Genomic DNA, 21044 nt, shown 5'->3' on the forward strand with positions numbered 1-21044 from the left:
CCCTTTGGTAGAATAAGCAACCGTGGAGTGACTTCGACGCTTTTTTGAACTCTACCGTCAATTTGAAATGTCAACTCATATAGGAAGAAGTGGACTTTTACACGGTAGTGGACAGCTTGATAACAATGGCGGAGAAAAGACACAGAAATCAAGGTAACAAGGCATGCAAGTCGCTTTCATTCATTGAAGATTCAACTGAAAACGACATGGAAGTTGTGAAGACGGGAGACATACACTCTTATGCCGGCAGCTCCGAGATGGAGGTGGGCGGCGGCCCGCGCCCGGATTCGGCGCCAAGTACCCCAGTTACAAAGAAAGGCAAAATTGAACCGACACTCTCCGAACTACAAGACAACATTGTGAGGTTGGTGGCGGAAAAGATAAAAGAAAACGCCGACAGTCTTGCATTACTGATAAAGAAAAACACTGACACCATTGAGGCCCTGAAGGAGACGTCAGAGTTCCTCTATAAAGAAGTCCAAGACGTGAAAATGGTTGTTGCAACGGTCAAGCAAGCCAGCGACGTTCATCAGAAAAGAATAACGGCCGCGGAAGACAAGATAAACGACATGGAGCGCTATCACAGGAGATGGAACCTGAGGCTGTACGGTCTGCCGGAGCAGGAAGGTGAGGACGTTAAACAGCGCATGGTAGACGTCTGCAGAGCAGTCATCCCGGACGCAGGAGGAGACCTACGCTTCCACATTGATGTGAGCCATAGGATTGGAAGAAAAGAGAGCGGCAAGACTCGACCGGTGATAACAAGATTCACATGCAGATCGACGAAAGAAATGTTGTGGAAAGCTGCAAAGGACTCTGGCTTTCTCAAGGCTAAGAAATTGAAATTCGGAGAAGATCTAACTACAAAAGGCAAAGAAATACGCAACAAGCTGTGGCCACAAATCGAAGAGGCACGTAAGCAGGGGAAAAAAGCATTCTTTGTAGGGGCCAAAGCCATCATTGATGGCATAGAAATTAGAGTGTGAAACAGTAATACATGTTTAACATCTAAAACAAAGAAAAAGTTAAAATGATAATACCTTGCCTTACAGGTTACTCACTACCGTTCATTTGTTATTATATATGTTCATTGAAAGTATAGTATTACTCTTAAACCAGAGATTTCGAAGATATGGGCAATGTTATGGTTAAAGATACACAGTTTAATTTAGCCCATACTTGATTGTTCAGCTTACTAATATTTGGGGGTGAAAAGGGTCATTTCCATATTGTTTTGTTTTTGGAAAACTTCGAAACTATCTAGATAACCTAGTGTTTTTTTGATTCATATGTCTTTGTCATTTTGTTCATTTAATGTGAGGGGTATTCGAGAACAGACTAAGAGGAAGGCTGTTTTTTTGTTTTGTAAAAGCTTGAAAGCAGATTTTTATTTTCTACAAGAAACACGTGCATTAGCTGCAGACTTAAATTTTTGGAAAAATCAGTGGGGTGATAATATTTGGATGGCTTATGGCAATAGTAATTCTGCTGGTGTAGCTATATTGAAAGGATCCTTTCAAGGAAAAATCCTCAAAAACATTGCTCATAACTCTGGAAGATGGTTAATTTTAGTTATTGAATTTATGAATGAAATTTTCATTCTGGGAAATATATATGGGTACAACAGCAGTCATAGAAACACAATCCTCTTTGAAGAATTTGAAGAAGAAATCACTGTCTTATTAAACTCCTTCATGAATGCTAAATTGATATTTGGAGGTGACTGGAATTGCATCAATGATCCCATAATTGACTGTCACCCACAAAGACCTTTGAGGAGCCCATGTGGAGAATTTAATAACCTATGTTTACAATTAAACTGTTGTGATATATGGAGATTAAGGAACCCATCTCAAATCCAGTTCACTTGGAATAACAAAGATTTATCAAAGAGATCCAGGATTGACTTTTGGCTTATCTCAAATGATTTAATAGATAAAGTAAAGGAAACCAAAATAGAACCTTCAATACTCACGGATCACAAAATTGTTTCGTTGACATTGTATATAAGGAACCTTCCAGTTAAAGGTAATTCTGACTACTGGAAATTAAACAATACACTTTTGTGTGATAAGTCTTTCAAAGAAAAAGTCATAGAATTCATACATGATAATTGGAAGAAAGCTCAAGAAGAGAAAATATATGGCAAATACTGGGAATATACAAAATTTTTGATTCGTAACATGGCAATTAAAAGGGGAAAGGAATTGGCTAAGGAAAAAAGAACTAAACAAGAGACTATTTTAAAGGATATAATTTCTATTTATGAAAATAACACACTCTCTCAGATTGAAATCAACAGGTTAGCTGAGCTACACTCTGATTTGGACAATATATATCAAAATATGGCACGTGGTGCATTTATCCGTTCCAGACGGAAATGGATGGAACACGGTGAAAAAAATACCAAATATTTTCATAATCTAGAAAAAATAAATGCTTCTGTGAATAACATGTATAAACTCAAAGTTGATCAGCAGATCTCTGAAAACCCTCAAAAAATTTCTAAAGCTGTGGAAGAGTTTTATAAAAACTTATATTCTGAACCAAATGACATTTATAGCCCATCTCATTTTTTTTCTTCTATATGTAACAAGGCACGATGCATTGACCAAACGCAGAAAAAATTTTGTGATCAAGATTTATCCCTAAGAGAAATTGAAAATAATATTAGATGCTTAAAAGATAATAAATCCCCAGGGAACGATGGACTTACCAGCGAGTTTTATAAGGCATTCCAAGACCACATTTCTGAATTTTTATTATGTGTTTTTAAGGAGGCCATAGAAATCGGTAAGCTTCCTGCAACAATGTGCCAAGGCCTAATCACCTTGATACCTAAGCCCAATAAAGATCGACTACAGATTGAGAATTGGCGACCAATAACTTTAATTAACAATGACGCAAAATTATTGTCTCACATCTTTGCAGAAAGATTAAAATTTTGTTTAGACACACTTATAGACGATGGTCAGTCTGGATTTATGCAAGGCAGACACATAAGCAACAATATTCGTCTGATCTTAGATTTGATTGACTACAATGAATACATCGCAGACAACAGTTATATATTATTCATAGACATATATAAAGCTTTTGACACTGTAAAGCATGAGTTCTTATCGGAGGTGTTAGATTTTTTTGGGTTTGGTCAGTACTTTAAAAGGGCAATACAAACTTTATATAGTGAGTGCAACAGCTCAGTTAAACTTCCATGGGGGACCACTCACAGGTACAACATCTCTCGGGGCATAAAACAAGGAGATCCAGCAGCCCCTTTCTTGTTTCTTTTGGTCATGCAAACAATGGCCCTACATATATATAATGATTCCTTTCAAGGTATTCAAATTTTAGGTAAAGAAATTAAATGTTGCCAGCTGGCTGATGATACTGCTATCTTTTTAAAGGACGAAATGCAGATTAAGAAAATCATAAATTGTCTTAATCTGTTCTCTAAAGTGACAGGTCTAAGTCTAAACATTAAAAAGTGCACTCTTTTTCCTCTTAAAGATGGCAATATTCAATCAGAAGAAATTGAAGGTATTCCTGTTAAAGAGGAAGTAACATATTTAGGAATAAATATTTGTAAAAATCAAACAAACAGAATAGAATCAAACTTCCAAGCCCTTATTCCAAAAATTAAAAATAAATTTAACATGTGGCTCATGAGGGATTTATCACTCAAAGGTCGGGTACTTTTGTCCAAAACTGAAGGTTTATCACGTCTTGTTTATCCAGCGAAAGTATTAGATGTACCCAAATCAATTGAAAAACAAATAGATTCTACCTTATTCAACTTTCTATGGAGAAACAAGTCTCACTACCTAAAGAGGAGTGTGTTATGTAATTCAGACTGTCAAGGAGGATTAAATATGCTGGACTTTCATTCATCTAACATAGTCTTTAAGGTAAACTGGATTAAACATTACATCCAAAATAAAGATAAATTATGGTACTTATTTCCCAATCTTATTTTTGAAAAAATAGGTGGTATAGAATTTCTTCTCAAATGTGACTTTGACATAAATAAACTCCCGATTCGGCTATCTAATTTTCACAGGCAGGCGCTTTTATATTGGCTTCTTATATACAAACATAATTTCTCTCCCCACAAACACTTAATTTGGAACAATAAAAACATCAGATATAAAAATAAATCAATCTTTTTTGATAACTGGGTAAAAAACAAGATTCTGTTCATATCACAATTGCTCAATGAGAATGGTCAATTACTTTCATACGCAGAATTTTTAAAGACCTTTGGTATTCCAATACCGGCACGAGAATATTGTATAGTGTTTGATGCGATACCAACATGCTTCTTAAGACTATTACAAGGCAGCATTGTGTTTACTGAACAACCAATTTGGAAGACTGATATCCTGCTGAATGGCATCAATATTAAAGATAAAAAATGCAATAATAAATTGTTTAGACATATGTTGCAATGCTCTATTAATTCTCGTGCCAAAAGTTATTGGAATGGTCTTTTGGATGGAATTAATTGGAAATTGGTATGGACTTACTATAAAAAATATTTGATCAACAATAAGGTGAAAGATGTTCATTATAAAATGATACACCTAATTTACCCAACGAACCATTTTCTCAAAAAATACAGACCTGATCTCTCTGATTCCTGTGTATTCTGTAAAGCTGAGACAGAAACGATTGTACATTTATTTTTTGATTGTATCTATGTAAAGTTCTTCTGGATTGATGTTGAAAATATGTTTGAATTGCTATGTGGAATTAAGATCAGCCTGCAAAAAAGGGATGTTATTTTTCACTTTGGAGAAAAAGTTATGGACCAAAGTCATGTATTTTTGTTAAACCTTTTTATATCACTTGGACGATTTTATGTACATAAATGCAAATGGACTGAAAGAAAACCCAATATACACCAATTTAAAAATGAAATGAGGATATACTTTGAGGCACTATCAGGACTAACGAACAGAAAGGCCATCCGGACTGTAGCTCTCTACAGAGCCTTAAGATCCTCTTTGTGAATTTTTATTTATCCACTATATCTTCTCCACAAAGCCTTTGGATCCCCTTATTGAGTCGAATATATGTACCCCATGTTCACTATTGTCTGTTTGTCATTGGTGATGAATTTAAATAAAAAAAAAAAAAAAAAAAGAGAGCACTGATGCGCTGCACTGTTTTATAATGAATGAATACACGTTCCGGGGTTCGGCGTGGAACTCCGCCTCTCAGAGTGTGTTTCCAAATGAACCATGGAACGTGTGTGGTAAATACAATGGTCTGTGATGCGAAGATAAAGTGCACGCTACACAAACGCAAAACCCCGGACTTTTAAAGGATTTCATAAACTCCCCCCGGACAGGCCGGAAAGCCCCCCAAAAGAGGACATGTCCGGGCAAAAGAGGACGTATGGTCACCCTAGTAGAACTGAGCTGGTTCAGAAAGTCTCTTAGGAGGACTTCAGGTGGGGCCATGAGGTCAGTGGACCTCCGAGAGAGGACCAGAGGGCCGTTAGCTTAGCACGCTAACTTTATGTTGGACAGCAGGAAGTGTGTGTGTGTGTGTGTGTGTGTGTGAGTGAGTGTGTGTGTGTGTCTATATTTACTGTCTGTGGTTCTGGAAGGCAGATAAACAGTTTCACATTCAGCTCAACCTGACTTACAACAGACCGGAAACACAAACACACAGTCACACACACACACACAGTGGATGTTTGTGGTGTGACAGCGACCACACAGCTTCAGTCTGGACAGATTTACTTATTCTGTGTACAGGAGCTGCTAACAGGAGCTAATAGGAGCAGCTAACAGGAGCTAATAGGAGCTGCTAACAGGAGCTGCTAATGGGAGCTAATAGGAGCTGCTAACAAGAGCAGCTAACAGGAGCTGCTAACAGGAGCTAATAGAAGCTGCTAACAGGAGCTAATAGGAGCTGCTAACAGGAGCTAATAGAAGCTGCTAACAGGAGCTAACAGGAGCAGCTCTGAGGTCATGGTATCATGCTAACAGACAGAGGCTAAAGCCAGCAGGTCTGAGGTCATGGTATCATGCTAACAGACAGAGGCTAAAGCTATCAGGTCTGAGGTCATGGTATCATGCTAACAGACAGAGGCTAAAGCCAGCAGGTCTGAGGTCATGGTATCATGCTAACAGACAGAGGCTAAAGCTATCAGGTCTGAGGTCATGGTGTCATGCTAACAGACAGAGGCTAAAGCTAACAGGTCTGAGGTCATGGTATCATGCTAACAGACAGAGGCTAAAGCCAGCAGGTCTGAGGTCATGGTATCATGCTAACAGACAGAGGCTAAAGCTAACAGGTCTGAGGTCATGGTATCATGCTAACAGACAGAGGCTAAAGCCAGCAGGTCTGAGGTCATGGTATCATGCTAACAGACAGAGGCTAAAGCTATCAGGTCTGAGGTCATGGTGTCATGCTAACAGACAGAGGCTAAAGCCAGCAGGTCTGAGGTCATGGTATCATGCTAACAGACAGAGGCTAAAGCTATCAGGTCTGAGGTCATGGTATCATGCTAACAGACAGAGGCTAAAGCTAACAGGTCTGAGGTCATGGTATCATGCTAACAGACAGAGGCTAAAGCTATCAGGTCTGAGGTCATGGTATCATGCTAACAGACAGAGGCTAAAGCCAGCAGCTCTGAGGTCATGGTATCATGCTAACAGACAGAGGCTAAAGCCAACAGGTCTGAGGTCATGGTATCATGCTAACAGACAGAGGCTAAAGCTAACAGGTCTGAGGTCATGGTATCATGCTAACAGACAGAGGCTAAAGCTAACAGGTCTGAGGTCATGGTATCATGCTAACAGACAGAGGCTAAAGCCAACAGGTCTGAGGTCATGGTATCATGCTAACAGACAGAGGCTAAAGCTAACAGGTCTGAGGTCATGGTATCATGCTAACAGACAGAGGCTAAAGCTATCAGGTCTGAGGTCATGGTATCATGCTAACAGACAGAGGCTAAAGCTAACAGGTCTGAGGTCATGGTATCATGCTAACAGACAGAGGCTAAAGCTAACAGGTCTGAGGTCATGGTGTCATGCTAACAGACAGAGGCTAAAGCCAACAGGTCTGAGGTCATGGTATCATGCTAACAGACAGAGGCTAAAGCTAACAGCTCTGAGGTCATGGTATCATGCTAACAGACAGAGGCTAAAGCTAACAGGTCTGAGGTCATGGTATCATGCTAACAGACAGAGGCTAAAGCTAACAGGTCTGAGGTCATGGTGTCATGCTAACAGACAGAGGCTAAAGCCAACAGGTCTGAGGTCATGGTATCATGCTAACAGACAGAGGCTAAAGCTAACAGCTCTGAGGTCATGGTATCATGCTAACAGACTGAGGCTAAAGTCAGGAAACTTTCAGTAGCCCTGGAGTAGAGCTGGTAAATACGGCTCCTTTTAAGGATTCGAGTCATTATGAGTCACTCACTTAACTGAACCGGGTTGTGCAAATCACTTGAGTCACTTGAGTCAGTATTGCCTAATGACCATGGAATCTCAGTCCTAGCCCACTGTCTCTTAACCACTAACGTAGTAAAAAAACCCACAATGCAATAAAACATTATATATACATGATTGGAAAAATAAAAGAGATACTAAAATAAAATAAAACAAAACAAATAAAAATCCTGAGTTAGGAACAATGTAAATAAAGTTCTCAAATAGAGACGATAATAGCCTACTTACAATATACTACTTAATATTTATATATAATATTTATATATGAATTATTTTATTTTGCAAAGATCGACCTAATTTTATTTTATTGTGCTACATCTATACACCAAACCTACATTAGCCTCGGCTGCCTGCAGAACATGTGTAACATTATGTTATTTCAGAGGTGGAGGAATGGCTTCTGTTGTACAATGACAGGTATGTGCTTTTCACGCTAGTCTAACCCAGAGACTTCACTCGCTCGTCTGCTACCCATTCAGAACGTAGCCGGCTGTTTGCTCTGACTCGAGTCGCAGGAGTTTCTGGCATCGCGGCTCGCGGTCTAGTATGCGAGCCACGATGCTGGAAACACAGCCAACTCGTAGCTCTTCTTCTTGTTTACTGGCAGTTGGCATCCAGCTCAGTGGCGCACCCTGTGCTCTGCAGTGTACACGCTCGTCTCGTTAGTAAATGAGAAAAAGAAGTTCCGCGTGCCTATGAACCGAGCGGTATACACGCACCCCGAACCTTGACAAGCTGTAACAGTCGGAGTTATTAAATGTAGCGCCACTAGGTGGCGCCTCCTTTTGTTAATGTAACCTGTACCTAGAAGAAGAGTTGATGTGCTTCCGCTCCACCATGCGTAGCAATGCTGCCAGCGGAGTGAAGACCACCCTTTATTTTATTTTATATTGTGATGTATAGGCGTAGGATCCTCTGCCTACGTGTGTCAAGGCATGTATGCGTGATAACTAGTGCCGTAGAGACCTGGCTTGGTATGGTCTGTAAGTTACAGTGGAATAAAAGTATGTGCAGAAATCCCACATGTTGCCTGCCGTGTCGTCTGAGCTAACCGGAGCTACGGCCACTGAAAGAGGACCATAACCTTCCCCTGCACCGACCACGTTAGGTAGTTTAGTTTAGGTAGTTTATTTTGAACATGTAAAAAACAAAATGATCATACACTAATGGACAGTCATAAAGAAAGAAAAAAAAAGAGAGAAATTAAAAATAAAAATAAGAAATTGAAAATAACAAAGTATAGCAAAGTAAACATAAACTGAAAACTATAAATTCTGTTTACATATCCGAAAAGAAGTGGGAAGAAGTATAAACTTATTTTATTCCACCCTCTTTTAATAAATAATACCACTGAAATATTTTGCCTTCTATCATATAATAATAATAACAATAATAATAACTTCCATTTGTCAATTACCTTTGTTCTATATCTGACAAAACATACATCTATTACAAAATGATTTATCCTAATAAAATATTATATTATTCTTTATATTATTATAATATATAACAAACACACACATACTGAAGATGACACAGAGTACAATATATACATATATAAAACATACATACACACAGACCTACACACGCACACACATATATATATACACACATATATACATACATACATATGACATTCACACACATACTGAAGATAACACAAAGATACATAAATAACAAAATAATTAAAAATATATACAAAAATATATAAATATATACATAATTTAACCCCACAAATTGAAATACAAAAAGTATTTCCTGTTGTGCATGCCTTCAGTATTTTGAATTTAAATTATAACCCCCTTCCCTTCCAGTGAATAGTGTCTGAATATTTTCTGGTAGCAGATTATTTTAGCTTTGAATAGTATTTGTGCTGTATGAAAATCCACCATATCTTTGAATTTTATTAGTTTTGACTGTAAGAACAGTGAGTTTGTGTGATCCCTGTATCCTGCTCCATGAATGATGCGTATTGCTTTCTTTTGTAAAATTAGAAGTGGATGTGTTGTAGTCATGTAGTTATTGCCCCAAACTTCTACACAGTAAATGAGGTATGGCAGAACTAATGTATAATATAGAGTACGTAGTGATTTATGATCCAGTGCATGTTTTGCTTTATTTGATACTGCGATGCATCTTGACATTTTGGTTTGTACATGTTTAATTTGTGATTTCCAACTAATCTTCTCATCTATGATCAGCCCTAAAAATTTGATTTCATTTACTCTTTCAATACTAACCCCATCTAATTGTATCTCTAGGTGTACATTAGTTCTGTGATTGCCAAAAAGTATTATTCTTGTTTTGCTCAGGTTTAATGAGGGTTATGATGTTTATTTTTGTCCTACCATGCTTTTAATTTATTCAATTCAGTATTAATCACTTCTGTTAAACTTTGTAGATCACTACCAGAACAAAAATATTTGTGTCATCCACAAACAAAACCAACTTTTGATACCTTGCATATATCATTGCTATAAAGTATAAAGAGTTTGGGGCCCAACACTGACCCCTGAGGGACGCCACAGGTAACGTCCAAACACTCTGAACAAGCATCACCCAGTTTCACCAACTGCGTCCTTTTTGTTAAGTAGCTCTTGATCCACTCTAATGCTTTTCCCCTGACCGGTCTAGCTTCTTGAATAATATATCATGGTTTATTGTGTCAAAAGCTTTTTTTAGGTCTATGAATATCCCAACTGTATACTCATTTTGGTCTATTGAATTTGTAATTTTCTCTACTGAATCAATTAATGCCAGTGATGTTGCTCTGTTGGATCTAAATCCATGCTGACTTTCAGTGAGTAATCTGTGTTTGTTTATGAAACTGTCCAGTCGGTTATTGAAAAGTTTTTCTAGAATTGTAGAGAATTGAGATAGTAATGTCACAGGTCTGTAGTTTGTGAATTGGTGTTTGTTCCCAGTTTTGTACAGAGGTAAGACCTTTGCTATTTTCATTTTGTCCTGAAATGTACCTGTTTGAAATGATAGGTTACAGATGTATGTTAATGGTTTTGAAATCCCCTCAATCACTCTTTTCACAACAGTCATATCAATATCATCACAGTCCTTAGATGTCTTATTTGCACATTTGGTAACAGTATTTATAATTTCTTTCTCATCCACTGCTGTGAGGAACATTGAGCTCAGATTCCGGTCTATTAAACATTCACTCTGCTCCTCAGATGTTACTGGATCTGGGATTTGTTCTGCTAGGTCAGGTCCAACACTAACAAAGAATGTATTAAAGCTTTTACTACTTCATTCATATCATGCTTTTCAGTGTTATTGATAATAAAATACTTAGGATAACTTCATTGTTTAGAGCTATTTTTTATTACAGTGTTCAGTCTGTTCCATATACCTTTAATGTTATTCTTGTTATTATCTAATAGTTTGTTATAGTATTCTTTCCTAGCTATTCTTATAATATTAGTTAACTTGTTCTTATACTTTTTATATTTATTTTCTGCCTCCTTGGTTCTCTGTCTCATACATTCTCTGTACAGTGTATTTTTCTTTTTGCAGGCATTCTGCAAACCCTTTGTGATCCAAGGATGATCAGCATATTTTAGTTTCCTATTAAATTTTTCTACAGGACAGTTTTTATCATGTAGTATTTTAAATATTTTTAAGAAATCTTCATATGCACTATTTATATTATTGCCATTTTATACAATATCCCAGTTTTGTGCCATTAGGTCATTTTTGAGTGCTGTTATTGATACTTCTGTTCTCACTCTCCTATATACAGTTGTATTGTCAGGTAGATTAGTCTTGTAGTTATTGTCTTACACTGTAAAAACTGGTAGATGGTCACTGATGTCACTGATGAGTAGCCCGCTTATTGTATTGTGAATAATGTCATTTGTGAATATATTGTCTATCAGAGTAGAACAGTGCGAGGTTATCCTGCTGGGTCTGGTGATTTTTGGGTACAGGCTCAAACTATGTACTGTGTTAATAAAATCATCAGTCATTTTGTGTTTATTTGGATTAAGGAGATCAATATTGAAGTCTCCACGGATGAAAATTGTTTTATGGCTCTTATTTGTGAACATTTCCTCCATCCATTCTTTGAACAGCTCAATATTTGAGCCCGGTGTCCTACATATACACAACTAATGATTACTGGTTTATTTGTTCCTTTGCACAGTTCACTTGATATGCATTCAAGCATGTTGTCCACAACCACTGACATACTTCCCAACACCTTGAAGGTTATGTTTCTGTCCACATATATTGCAACTCCTCCTCCACCTTTATTTTGTCGATCCATATGCACAAACTCAAAACCTTCCAATTCAAAGTCCAGCCCTTTTTCTGCATTAATCCATGTTTCAGATATTGTAACGATGTTGAATGACTGTTTAAACTGATTCACGTAGTCCTTGATACTTGCAAAGTTTGCATACAGACTCCTGCTATTAATGTGTATGATTGATAGTTTTCCATCCTTATTGATTTGGTTATATTGTTCATCAGTGTAATAGCAGCAGTTATTATTGATGGTGTTGAAGAGGTAGTTGTCCGGGTCTATGTCATGTTCCACATCCAATAAATTGTGTTCCGTATATTGAAATGTTTGTAGTTCAGGGTTGTCATGATCATTGATCCTCTGTGCTGTGTTACTGTTGTCTCCAGGACTAAATGAGTGAGCTCTTTCAGTGTGCATCATGTTTATGTGTTTGTTACAGTAGCGCCAAGATCGAAAAGTGGCTGAAGGTATGTCGATTGCTGCTCAGCGGCATATACCGATCCCTAGAATGGCATACAGATTCTCTGAGTGGTATGCTGCTATTATGCCGCTGTTATTCCACTGACACATGACGGTATGTGCTGCTTGAGACTGTTACAGCACTGAGAGACTGTTGGAGGGGTGCCGCCCCCTGATGAATATGTAAATATAATGCCACTGGGCTGGTTTGACGACAAGTACTGCCGTTAACGTATACTCTTTTTTTGTCTTTATTGACAATGCTAACTTAACACTTTACCGCAAGCTTGTGCCTTGCACACAGTCTCTTATCAATATCAAGTCTCAGCCTAAAGAAATGATCAAAATGAGTAAACAAATTTAATGGTGACTTGTGACACATTCATTTTATAACTGCATCTTCAAATCAACATTTGCATCCCAGTTGGTGGCCACTGGCATCATATAAACAACATATTCCTCTGGCTCATCAGCGGTATGTCCATGCCTAAAGGCTTATACCGCTGGATCAGTTGGTATATCGATGCCCAAAGGCTTATGTGCAGGATCAGTGTGTCGATGCAGGACATCATATGGTGCTGACAATGGTTAATGTTTTGCGAAGTAGATTTTATATGAAGTAATGTAATGTTGTGTACTCCTAATAATGACAACCCGTCACTAAGTTTGGTTTTGTTGGCAGGCTCAAAAGTTCTGCTATCGATTAGTCAGACTGGCTACGGTGGCTGGGCTAATATTAGCCATGTTAGCTAAGGCTAGCTTTCATTAGCTTTAAGTAGTTTATAGGCGGACATTTAGACATATTACTTTACTATCATATCGTAAGAGTCCCACGTGTAATTGTTACTGTCTATATGCCTACAATCCCAACAACATAACAAACATACGTTTGTTTACTTGCGGTAAAGTGTTAAGTTAGCATTGTCAATAAAGACAAAAAAAGAGTATACGTTAACGGCAGTACTTGTTGTCAAACCAGCCCAGTGGCATTATATTTGCATATTCATCAGGGAGCGGCACCCCTCCAACAGTCTCTCAGTGCCGTAACAATCTCAAGCGGCACATACAGTCATGTGTCGGTGGAATAACAGCGGCATAATAGCAGCATACCACTCAGAGAATCTGTCTGTCAGTCTGGGGATCGGTATATGCCGCTGAGCAGCAATCGACATCCCTTCAGCCACTTTTCGATCTCGCCGTCACTCGTTTGTTACCTTACAGTCCAGTCCAGCCCATGTTGATCATTGGTATTTGTCCAGGTCGTTGATACTTTTAACCATCAGCACTTTTGCCTCTTCCAGCGTTCCATTTAGTTTAATGAATATTTTGCAGTTTGAAGTCCAGGTATGTTGAATTTTTTTCAGTTTTTTCAGGTAGTGTGCTTGTTTGGCGATGTCTGCGTTGTGTTTGGTCAGGTGCTCGTTGATGTATACGTTTGTCCCTTTTTAGTTTCCTCCCCTGTTCCAGCAGTGCAATCTTGAGCTTTCTGTTCACAAACCTCATGATGACAGCTGGTTTTTCTTTGGCGTTTCTTCTGGACAGAGTGTGGCAAGCCTCGATGTTCTCACAGTCCAGCTCTATGCCTCTGGTCTGCAAAAATGCAGCCACCTGTTGTTCCGTGGAGCTAACATCCAGGTCCCCGGACTCTTCCCCGTTGGTGATGGCCACCGCACGAGCGTATGACCGGGGTTTTATATTGAGTCCAGTGATGATGATGTCGTTCATCCTGGTGTATTGCTGCAGGTCGGCAACTCTGTTCTCAAGGTTTTCCTATCCTTCTCCTCATTCTGGATGTGAAGGGCTTTCACCTCCTCCCCCAGCGTCAAGATCCCCTCCTGCTGCTGCCTGACAGCAGAAACTTCTTCGGATAAGAAGTCGAGAGACTTTTTTATGTCGTCAACCTCTGGTAGCTTCTTTGGACCCATTTATTGTCCGATAGCGCTAGTTGCTAGCTGTAAACAGCAGCTGCTGTTAGCTAGCTAGCTCAGTTAGCCGACTTTCTCAGACTGTTGGTCCTCCAGTATCCCACAAACGTTACAAAGCACACCGAAAGGGACGGATTTTTCTGATGAACCGTTCCACCCCTAATATGTGTATATATTTTAAACTGCTTTGCCTGCATTGCTTGTTGAACATTTTCCAGCCAGCTCACATTAACTTTATTTTGAGCGCCAGACTGACACACGGTCAACTAATGTTTACAAGTTGAACCACATTTTAATGTTATAGAATATGTATAATAGTATAATAGTATTAGTGATGAGTGGAGGACGAAGCTGCTGCTCCTCTTGTGTTAACATGTTAGAGTTCAGAGAGAACATGTTGTCTTCTCTCCACGCTGCCTGTTAGTAAAGAGACCTGACTCAGACTGAGCAACATCTAGAAACTCAAGTTCATATAGAACACTATAACAACTCTATAATAACAACTTTATAATAACAAGTTAGTCCTGCTCACCATGTGACTGCTGTTTATTCATAACTTTACTTTATTAATAATTTCTCATCACTGACTCGTTTCTTCACTTTCACTGTTTCATCATCAAGTCCAGTGTGTGTGTGTGTGTGTGTGTGTGTGTGTGTCTGTGTCTGTGTCTGTGTGTGTGTGTGTGTGTGTGTGTCTGTGTGTGTCTGTCTCTGTGTGTGTGTGTGTGTGTCTGTGTGTCTGTGTGTGTGTGTCAGTGTGTGTCTGTGTGTCTGTGTGTGTGTGTCTGTGTCTGTGTGTGTGTGTGTGTCTGTCTCTGTGTGTGTGTGTGTGTGTGTGTGTGTGTGTGTGTCTGTGTCTGTGTGTGTGTGTGTGTCTGTCTCTGTGTGTGTGTGTGTGTGTGTGTGTGTGTGTGTGTGTGTCAGTAGATGTGGTGGTTGTGAAATGTGTTTACTGTCAGCTGGGTGTGTTGTTGTGTTGTTGTGTTGTTGTGTTGTTGTGTTGTTGGTTCACCACAGCTGCTTCAGTCTCAGCTGCAGTTTGTGACGTTCATGTGAAGCAACTTCACACTGAGATTCTCTCTGCAGACGCAGGACGACAGCAACAACAACAACGACAAACAACAAGACACAGCGACAACAACAAACAACAACAACAACAAACAACGACATCAAAAACGACAAACACTGACTCACCTGGAACATGCAAAACACACACACAGAAACACACACACATAAATCAGGTTGTTTTGGTTGCTGGGCGGCGGTCAGTAGGAGGGGGGCGGGGCGGGTGGTGAGGGGGCGGGGCCACAGGAAGACATGATGACGGGTCACTTCCTGCTGAGAGACAATAAAAGAGACGAATCACAGCGAGACTCAGTCAGAACCTGCAGGGCCCCAGACCTGGACCGACCCAGACCATCAGGACCAGTTCAGACCATCTGGACCAGCTCAGACCATCTGGACCAGCTCAGACCATCAGGACCAGTTCAGACCATCTGGACCAGTTCAGACCATCAGGACCAGCTCAGACCATCAGGACCAGCTCAGACCATCTGGACCAGCTCAGACCATCAGGACCAGTTCAGACCATCAGGACCAGCATCAGACCATCAGAGGACCAGTTCAGACCATCTGGACCAGCTCAGACCATCAGGACCAGCTCAGACCATCTGGACCAGTTCAGACCATCAGGACCAGTTCAGACCATCAGGACCAGTTCAGACCATCAGGACTTGGTGTGGACCAGATCTTTGAGAGTTTCAGGATGTGGATTTTACTGATGCTGGTCTGTCTGCTGGATCAGAACCAGGCTACACCTGTAAGAATTCTGTTTATTGATCTGCTGATCGGTTTATTGGTTCAGCATGTGATCATTGATGTGTGTGTGCGTGTGTTATACAGTTGCCATGGGAACAACTCAGCAGCCTTCAGCCCTTTCTGCAACAAGTGGGCCAGACATCAGTGAGACACACACACACACACACACACACACAGACACACACACACACGTACGTTGTGATGTCATCACTGACAACATGACCTGTGTGTGTGTGTGTGTGTGTGTGTGTGTGCAGCCCTCCCCTCCTCCTGACGCCGGTGGACAGAGGACCTCCTCCTCCTCCTCCTCCTCCTCCTCTTCATCATCAGCCTCCTCGGAGTCGAGCCAGAGTTCAGAGGTCAGAGCTCACCTGAGTGACATCATCACTCAGCTTCCACCTGAATACCACTAAATGTACCGGTTCTGTTGGAGCCTTTCAGGACCGGACGTCTGTTGATCTTTAATCTGGTCAAATATGTATAAAGCCTGGTTCTGAGCTGTGCAGAACGTTCTGGTGTCCGGTTGTGCAGAACCGTTCTGGTGTCCGGCTGTGCAGAACGTTCTGGTGTCTGGCTGTGCAGAACCGTTCTGGTGTCTGGCTGTGCAGAACGTTCTGGTGTCAGGCTGTGCAGAACCGTTCTGGTGTCCGGCTGTGCAGAACCGTTCTGGTCTCTGGCTGTGCAGAACCGTTCTGGTGTCCGGCTGTGCAGAACCGTTCTGGTGTCCGGCTGTGCAGAACCGTTCTGGTGTCCGGCTGTGCAGAACTGTTCTGGTGTCTGGCTGTGCAGAACCGTTCTGGTCTCTGGCTGTGCAGACTGGGACCGGCACCACTTACTCTTTAGTTCTGCCATGTGAACAGGTCCAGTGGGTCAGCTCAGAGCTCCACTCACTTTAAATCCGAGGCTGCTGATTGGTCAGAACATACAAGACACAGACATGATGATGTCACTGCACAGTGTGACCAGTGAGCTGCTCTGATTGGTTGATCTTTACAGGGTCCCCAACTGCTGAGAGAGCGAGAGAGGCTGGAGACCACGGTAACACACACACACACACACACACACACAAGCACACACACGGTCATGTTGTGTGATGTCATAATGTGTCTGTGATGTCATAATGTGTGTGATGTCATAATGTGTGTGTAATGTCATAATGTGTGTGTGATGTCATAATGTGTGTGTAATGTCATATCCTGCAGGCTGTGGAGCAGACAGACTCGTCTCAGGAGGTGAGTTTAAATAAAGTTTATTCAGTTTAATGTTACCAGTTTAAAGTTTCAGTGACCCTCACCGCGTGTGTGTGTGTGTGTCTCTGTGTGTGTGCAGAGCCCGGAGCTCCGCCCCTCTCTCAGCAGGTCCAGTCTGCGGCTCCAGGAACTGGTTCTGCTGGGAGAGAGAGTGGGCGAGCGAGACAGAGAGAGAGAGACAGCTGACGACAGCGTGGCGAGCAGAGAGCGCCGCGGCTGGGTGAGCGCACACGTGACATCACTGCTGACCTCTCACCTGGCAGCACAGGACCACATTTCCCACAATGCTTTAGGTCACTGACATCAGTAATCAGATTGCTATAATATTTATGTCACAATCCATTAATCAATAGAGCTCAACAGTCACCGCCCACTTTTTTAACGGCTCTGGTTCTGGAAGTGAATTCACCGTTCATTCTCTCCACAGACGTTTCATTAATCCTCATATAAAGAGTTTTAAGTCTGGAACCAAGCCAATAAACTACAGATGAATCGTGACCATAATACATTTAACTGGGTGAAAAAAAAATGTTGGAAACTGAGAAAAAAGCAAAAGTACAAGACTGTGCACATAATTATATAAGAGTAAAGGAACTACTCATCCCATAATCCACTGTGAATGTAACAGCGACGTCTCTGATTGGTGGAGCTCGCTGTTACCATGGAAATGTTTACCAAACCCGCAGATTTCATGTTCAGCTGAACCCTTAATAAACTCTTCTCCTCATCACTAAATGAACGCAGCAGGTCAGAAAGTGACATCATGGCAGCTCTGTGGTAAACCATCGTAGAGTTCAGTGTTAGCAGTAACTAGCTAACATGAAATTTGCAGGTTCAGTAAACATTTCCATGGTAACAGCGAGCTCCACCAATCAGAGACGTCGCTGTTACACTATAGGATTGTGGGTAGTGTAGTACTTCTCCATGACATCGCAAATAAAACATGTTTTTCTTAAAACAAGATTGATATCATACAGACTTGTGACTTCTACAGGATCATATATCATCGTTTGATAATCTGATAGCTCGTGGTGAGTCTACTTTGGATGGTTAAGACATTATGGCCAATAATCAAAATCCTCTATTCAGAACATGAACGGCATTGTCACTTCTGGAACCTCACTGTTGAACTCTGTTCAAGAGAAACAAGCTGCATCATGGGAAAAATAAGACCACTGATATGGACCTTCAAAATAAAAGCGGTGGGCATTTAGACAGTGTTATTGTCATCAGCCAATCAGAACAGAGTATGAGTCAAACACAATGGGCGCGTTCAAGTTGACCCCCTGCTGCCTGATCACATCAGCGAGATCTGCTGGTGACAGCAGGGGCGGGGCTACAAACGCTGCTATGAAGTCGGACACTCTCTCTTCCCGTAGACGTGACGTGACCTGGCTGAGCTTGCGGTGTTTGCCTTCCTCGTCAGGGAGGAAGTGGAGGAAACTGAAATTCCATTAATGTTTGATTACAATCAACAACGACTGCGATCAGTTTTCTTACCTGATGCTATGGGAACTTTGCTGCCTTTTTCTCATATTAATCTCCTTCAGAAATTATTCAGTCTGAGATGTTCAAAATATTAGTCAACCAAAACATTTTGGCTGAGGGAACAGAGCAGTGGAACTGCTGCTGTGTTGCATGCAGACGACGACCGGGATCAAGACCCGTGTCAAGCCTGTATTTTTGCAGAGGATGTGTTCATCTGATTACTTTTATTTATTTACTCTCTCTCTCTCTCTATATATATATATACATATATATATATATATATATATATATATATATATATATATATGTATATATATGTACGGACAGTTCATATTTAGAGACAACAGAATGTGACAGCTTTGTCACAATAACAACTTCAAATTTAGATACTTTGTAATTGCTTCACTTCAAACGGTCACACAGTGGCTCATCAAGAGTAGATGAAGAGCCTAAATGTTGTCTTACTGTAAATGATCATGTTCTGTTTTCCTTGTAGTGTCACCATTAAATACATCTGAACTGTGTCTATCTGGTACATTATAGTAAGTCTTGCACAATAACAATACAGTACAATTACAACAGTTATTAATTATTATGATGACAACTGTGCTTATGTGCATAATTATATCACAGCTGAGGGGAATTTGCTGACTACATTTAACAAATAAGCATAACTATAGACACATAAGATGATGCATTTTCTCATAGCAACATTATTCACAATGAATGAAATACATTTCAGTGAATGAATGAAATACAATAATCAGAACAAATGACTGAATCAGATGCCTTGTCCCGCTGCACCATCTCATCACACGCAGAATAGCTCAGGATAATTCTTTGTATTGTTAATGTGACGGGAACAGAAAGGGTTAATTAATAAGAGTGGATAGTACAGATAACACTGGACACAGCAGTGAACCACTTCTCCATCATCACCACAAGCTGACAGAACTGAGCAGTTTATTGACGACATCTTTCAGGGTTGTTGTGTTACATGAAGGATTTTATAGGTTTATTCATGGTGACTATCCCATAGCTGCAGCCACACGGCTGCTACTGATCTGAAAGTATTTGATATTTGAGTAGAAAAGAGGCAGAGGCCTTATGGATATGGAAATTCATCGAAACACACGTCATATACGTCAGCGTAGATGAGAGCCAATTAGGGCAAAGTCCTGACGTCATGGAGGTGGGTCTGGGGTCGCGCAGTACCTGGAGAGCAACTGCTCTGCAGCCGCCTCGCTCCCGCGATAACTTAAGGTCATGTGACATCAGATGCGGAGCAGAAACCATCCAGGTCATCATGGACACATTTTAACCAGCATGCATCACGATTTAGGCAGCGCTGCGCAGCACTGCGCAGCACTGCTTGATCTTGAACTCGCCTATTGATCTTTGATGACCTCATTCTGACTCCGCCCCTTTGGCCCCTTCAGGCTCCTGTAGTTAAAGTATCATATGAGAAAGATCATCAGACATCATGAGTAAATGGTCACATTCAGTCTTTGAGTGTAATTCAAATGTTTCATTCATTAAAATGATGTGCTCAGTTTGTAAACACATTATAGATTCTGACACAATTATAATGTATTTTTAAAATGATCAATAATCAATGTTTTCATTTGAAAGTATAACTGCAGCTGATTTCACAGTTTTAATATTATATGTATGTATTAATATACATTATCACATATTTATTGACTGTATTTTTATTAAATCATGCCGAGGTAACTTTCAGAACAGGTGAGCAGGTCATGTGACATCATGTTGTTTGGCCCCGCCCCCTTCCTCAGCCCGTGTTGCTGACCTTTCACCACCTCATGGTCCGACCTCGAGGAGTCGCTCTCACTGCAGGCGGAGCTGCCGCCGACCTGGGCGGAGCCACTAGAGAGGAGGGCGTGTTGGGCGGGGCCACCATGGCGGGGGGCGTGGTGGAAGCGATGATGGGCGGAGCCACCAGTGATGGGGACGTGGTTGGCGGTGTGGTGGGCGGAGCAGAGGAGGGTGAAGAGGCGGACGCAGCATCTCCTCGACTGGTGGACACCAGCACAGAGCGAGCAGACGGGCTGACCCTGGACTCGCCAGGCCACGCCCACCACCACGATTACCATGGAAATGAGGTGGGGTTAGAGCTGGGGCTGTGAGGCCCCGCCCCCTACTGACAGCTATCAATCACTAGTGAAGTTATATTATCGTTTTTGTGTGGAGTTTGATTTTTATTCAGTCACATTCCACCGTGTGGACAGCCATTAACCCGACAGGCCACGCCCATTTACCCAACAGTCCACGCCCACTTTAAATGAATTACTGATCTTCACTGAACTAATCACACGTTTGAACTGTTTGATCTCATCCACAGGTGGCGCTGCGATAAGAT

The 21044-nt window shown here is 40.9% G+C and overlaps 1 protein-coding gene across 1 annotated transcript; it reads left to right on the plus strand.

Annotated features, from left to right (window-relative positions):
• Window positions 1–206: 206 nt before the first annotated feature.
• LOC115577684 (uncharacterized) lies at window positions 207–20811 on the plus strand. The gene is made up of 8 exons (XM_030410592.1): window positions 207–710; window positions 15454–15927; window positions 16011–16070; window positions 16184–16285; window positions 16923–16964; window positions 17129–17158; window positions 17256–17396; window positions 20461–20811. The coding sequence occupies exons 1-8, from the start codon at window positions 207–209 to the stop codon at window positions 20809–20811; spliced, it is 1704 nt and encodes a 567-aa protein (XP_030266452.1).
• The last annotated feature ends 233 nt before the right edge of the window (window positions 20812–21044 follow it).

Source organism: Sparus aurata, unplaced genomic scaffold (genome assembly GCF_900880675.1).
Source record: "Sparus aurata unplaced genomic scaffold, fSpaAur1.1, whole genome shotgun sequence".
Lineage (NCBI taxonomy): Eukaryota > Metazoa > Chordata > Actinopteri > Spariformes > Sparidae > Sparus > Sparus aurata.

Excerpts from the sequence above, each read along its gene's own strand:
- LOC115577684 (XM_030410592.1), top strand. The coding sequence starts at position 207 with ATGGAAGTTGTGAAGACGGGAGACATACACTCTTATGCCGGCAGCTCC. Across the intron at positions 15,928-16,010 it reads ATCAGAACCAGGCTACACCT|TTGCCATGGGAACAACTCAG; the intron begins GTAAGAATTCTG and ends TGTGTTATACAG. Across the intron at positions 17,397-20,460 it reads GCAGAGAGCGCCGCGGCTGG|CCCGTGTTGCTGACCTTTCA; the intron begins GTGAGCGCACAC and ends CCCCTTCCTCAG.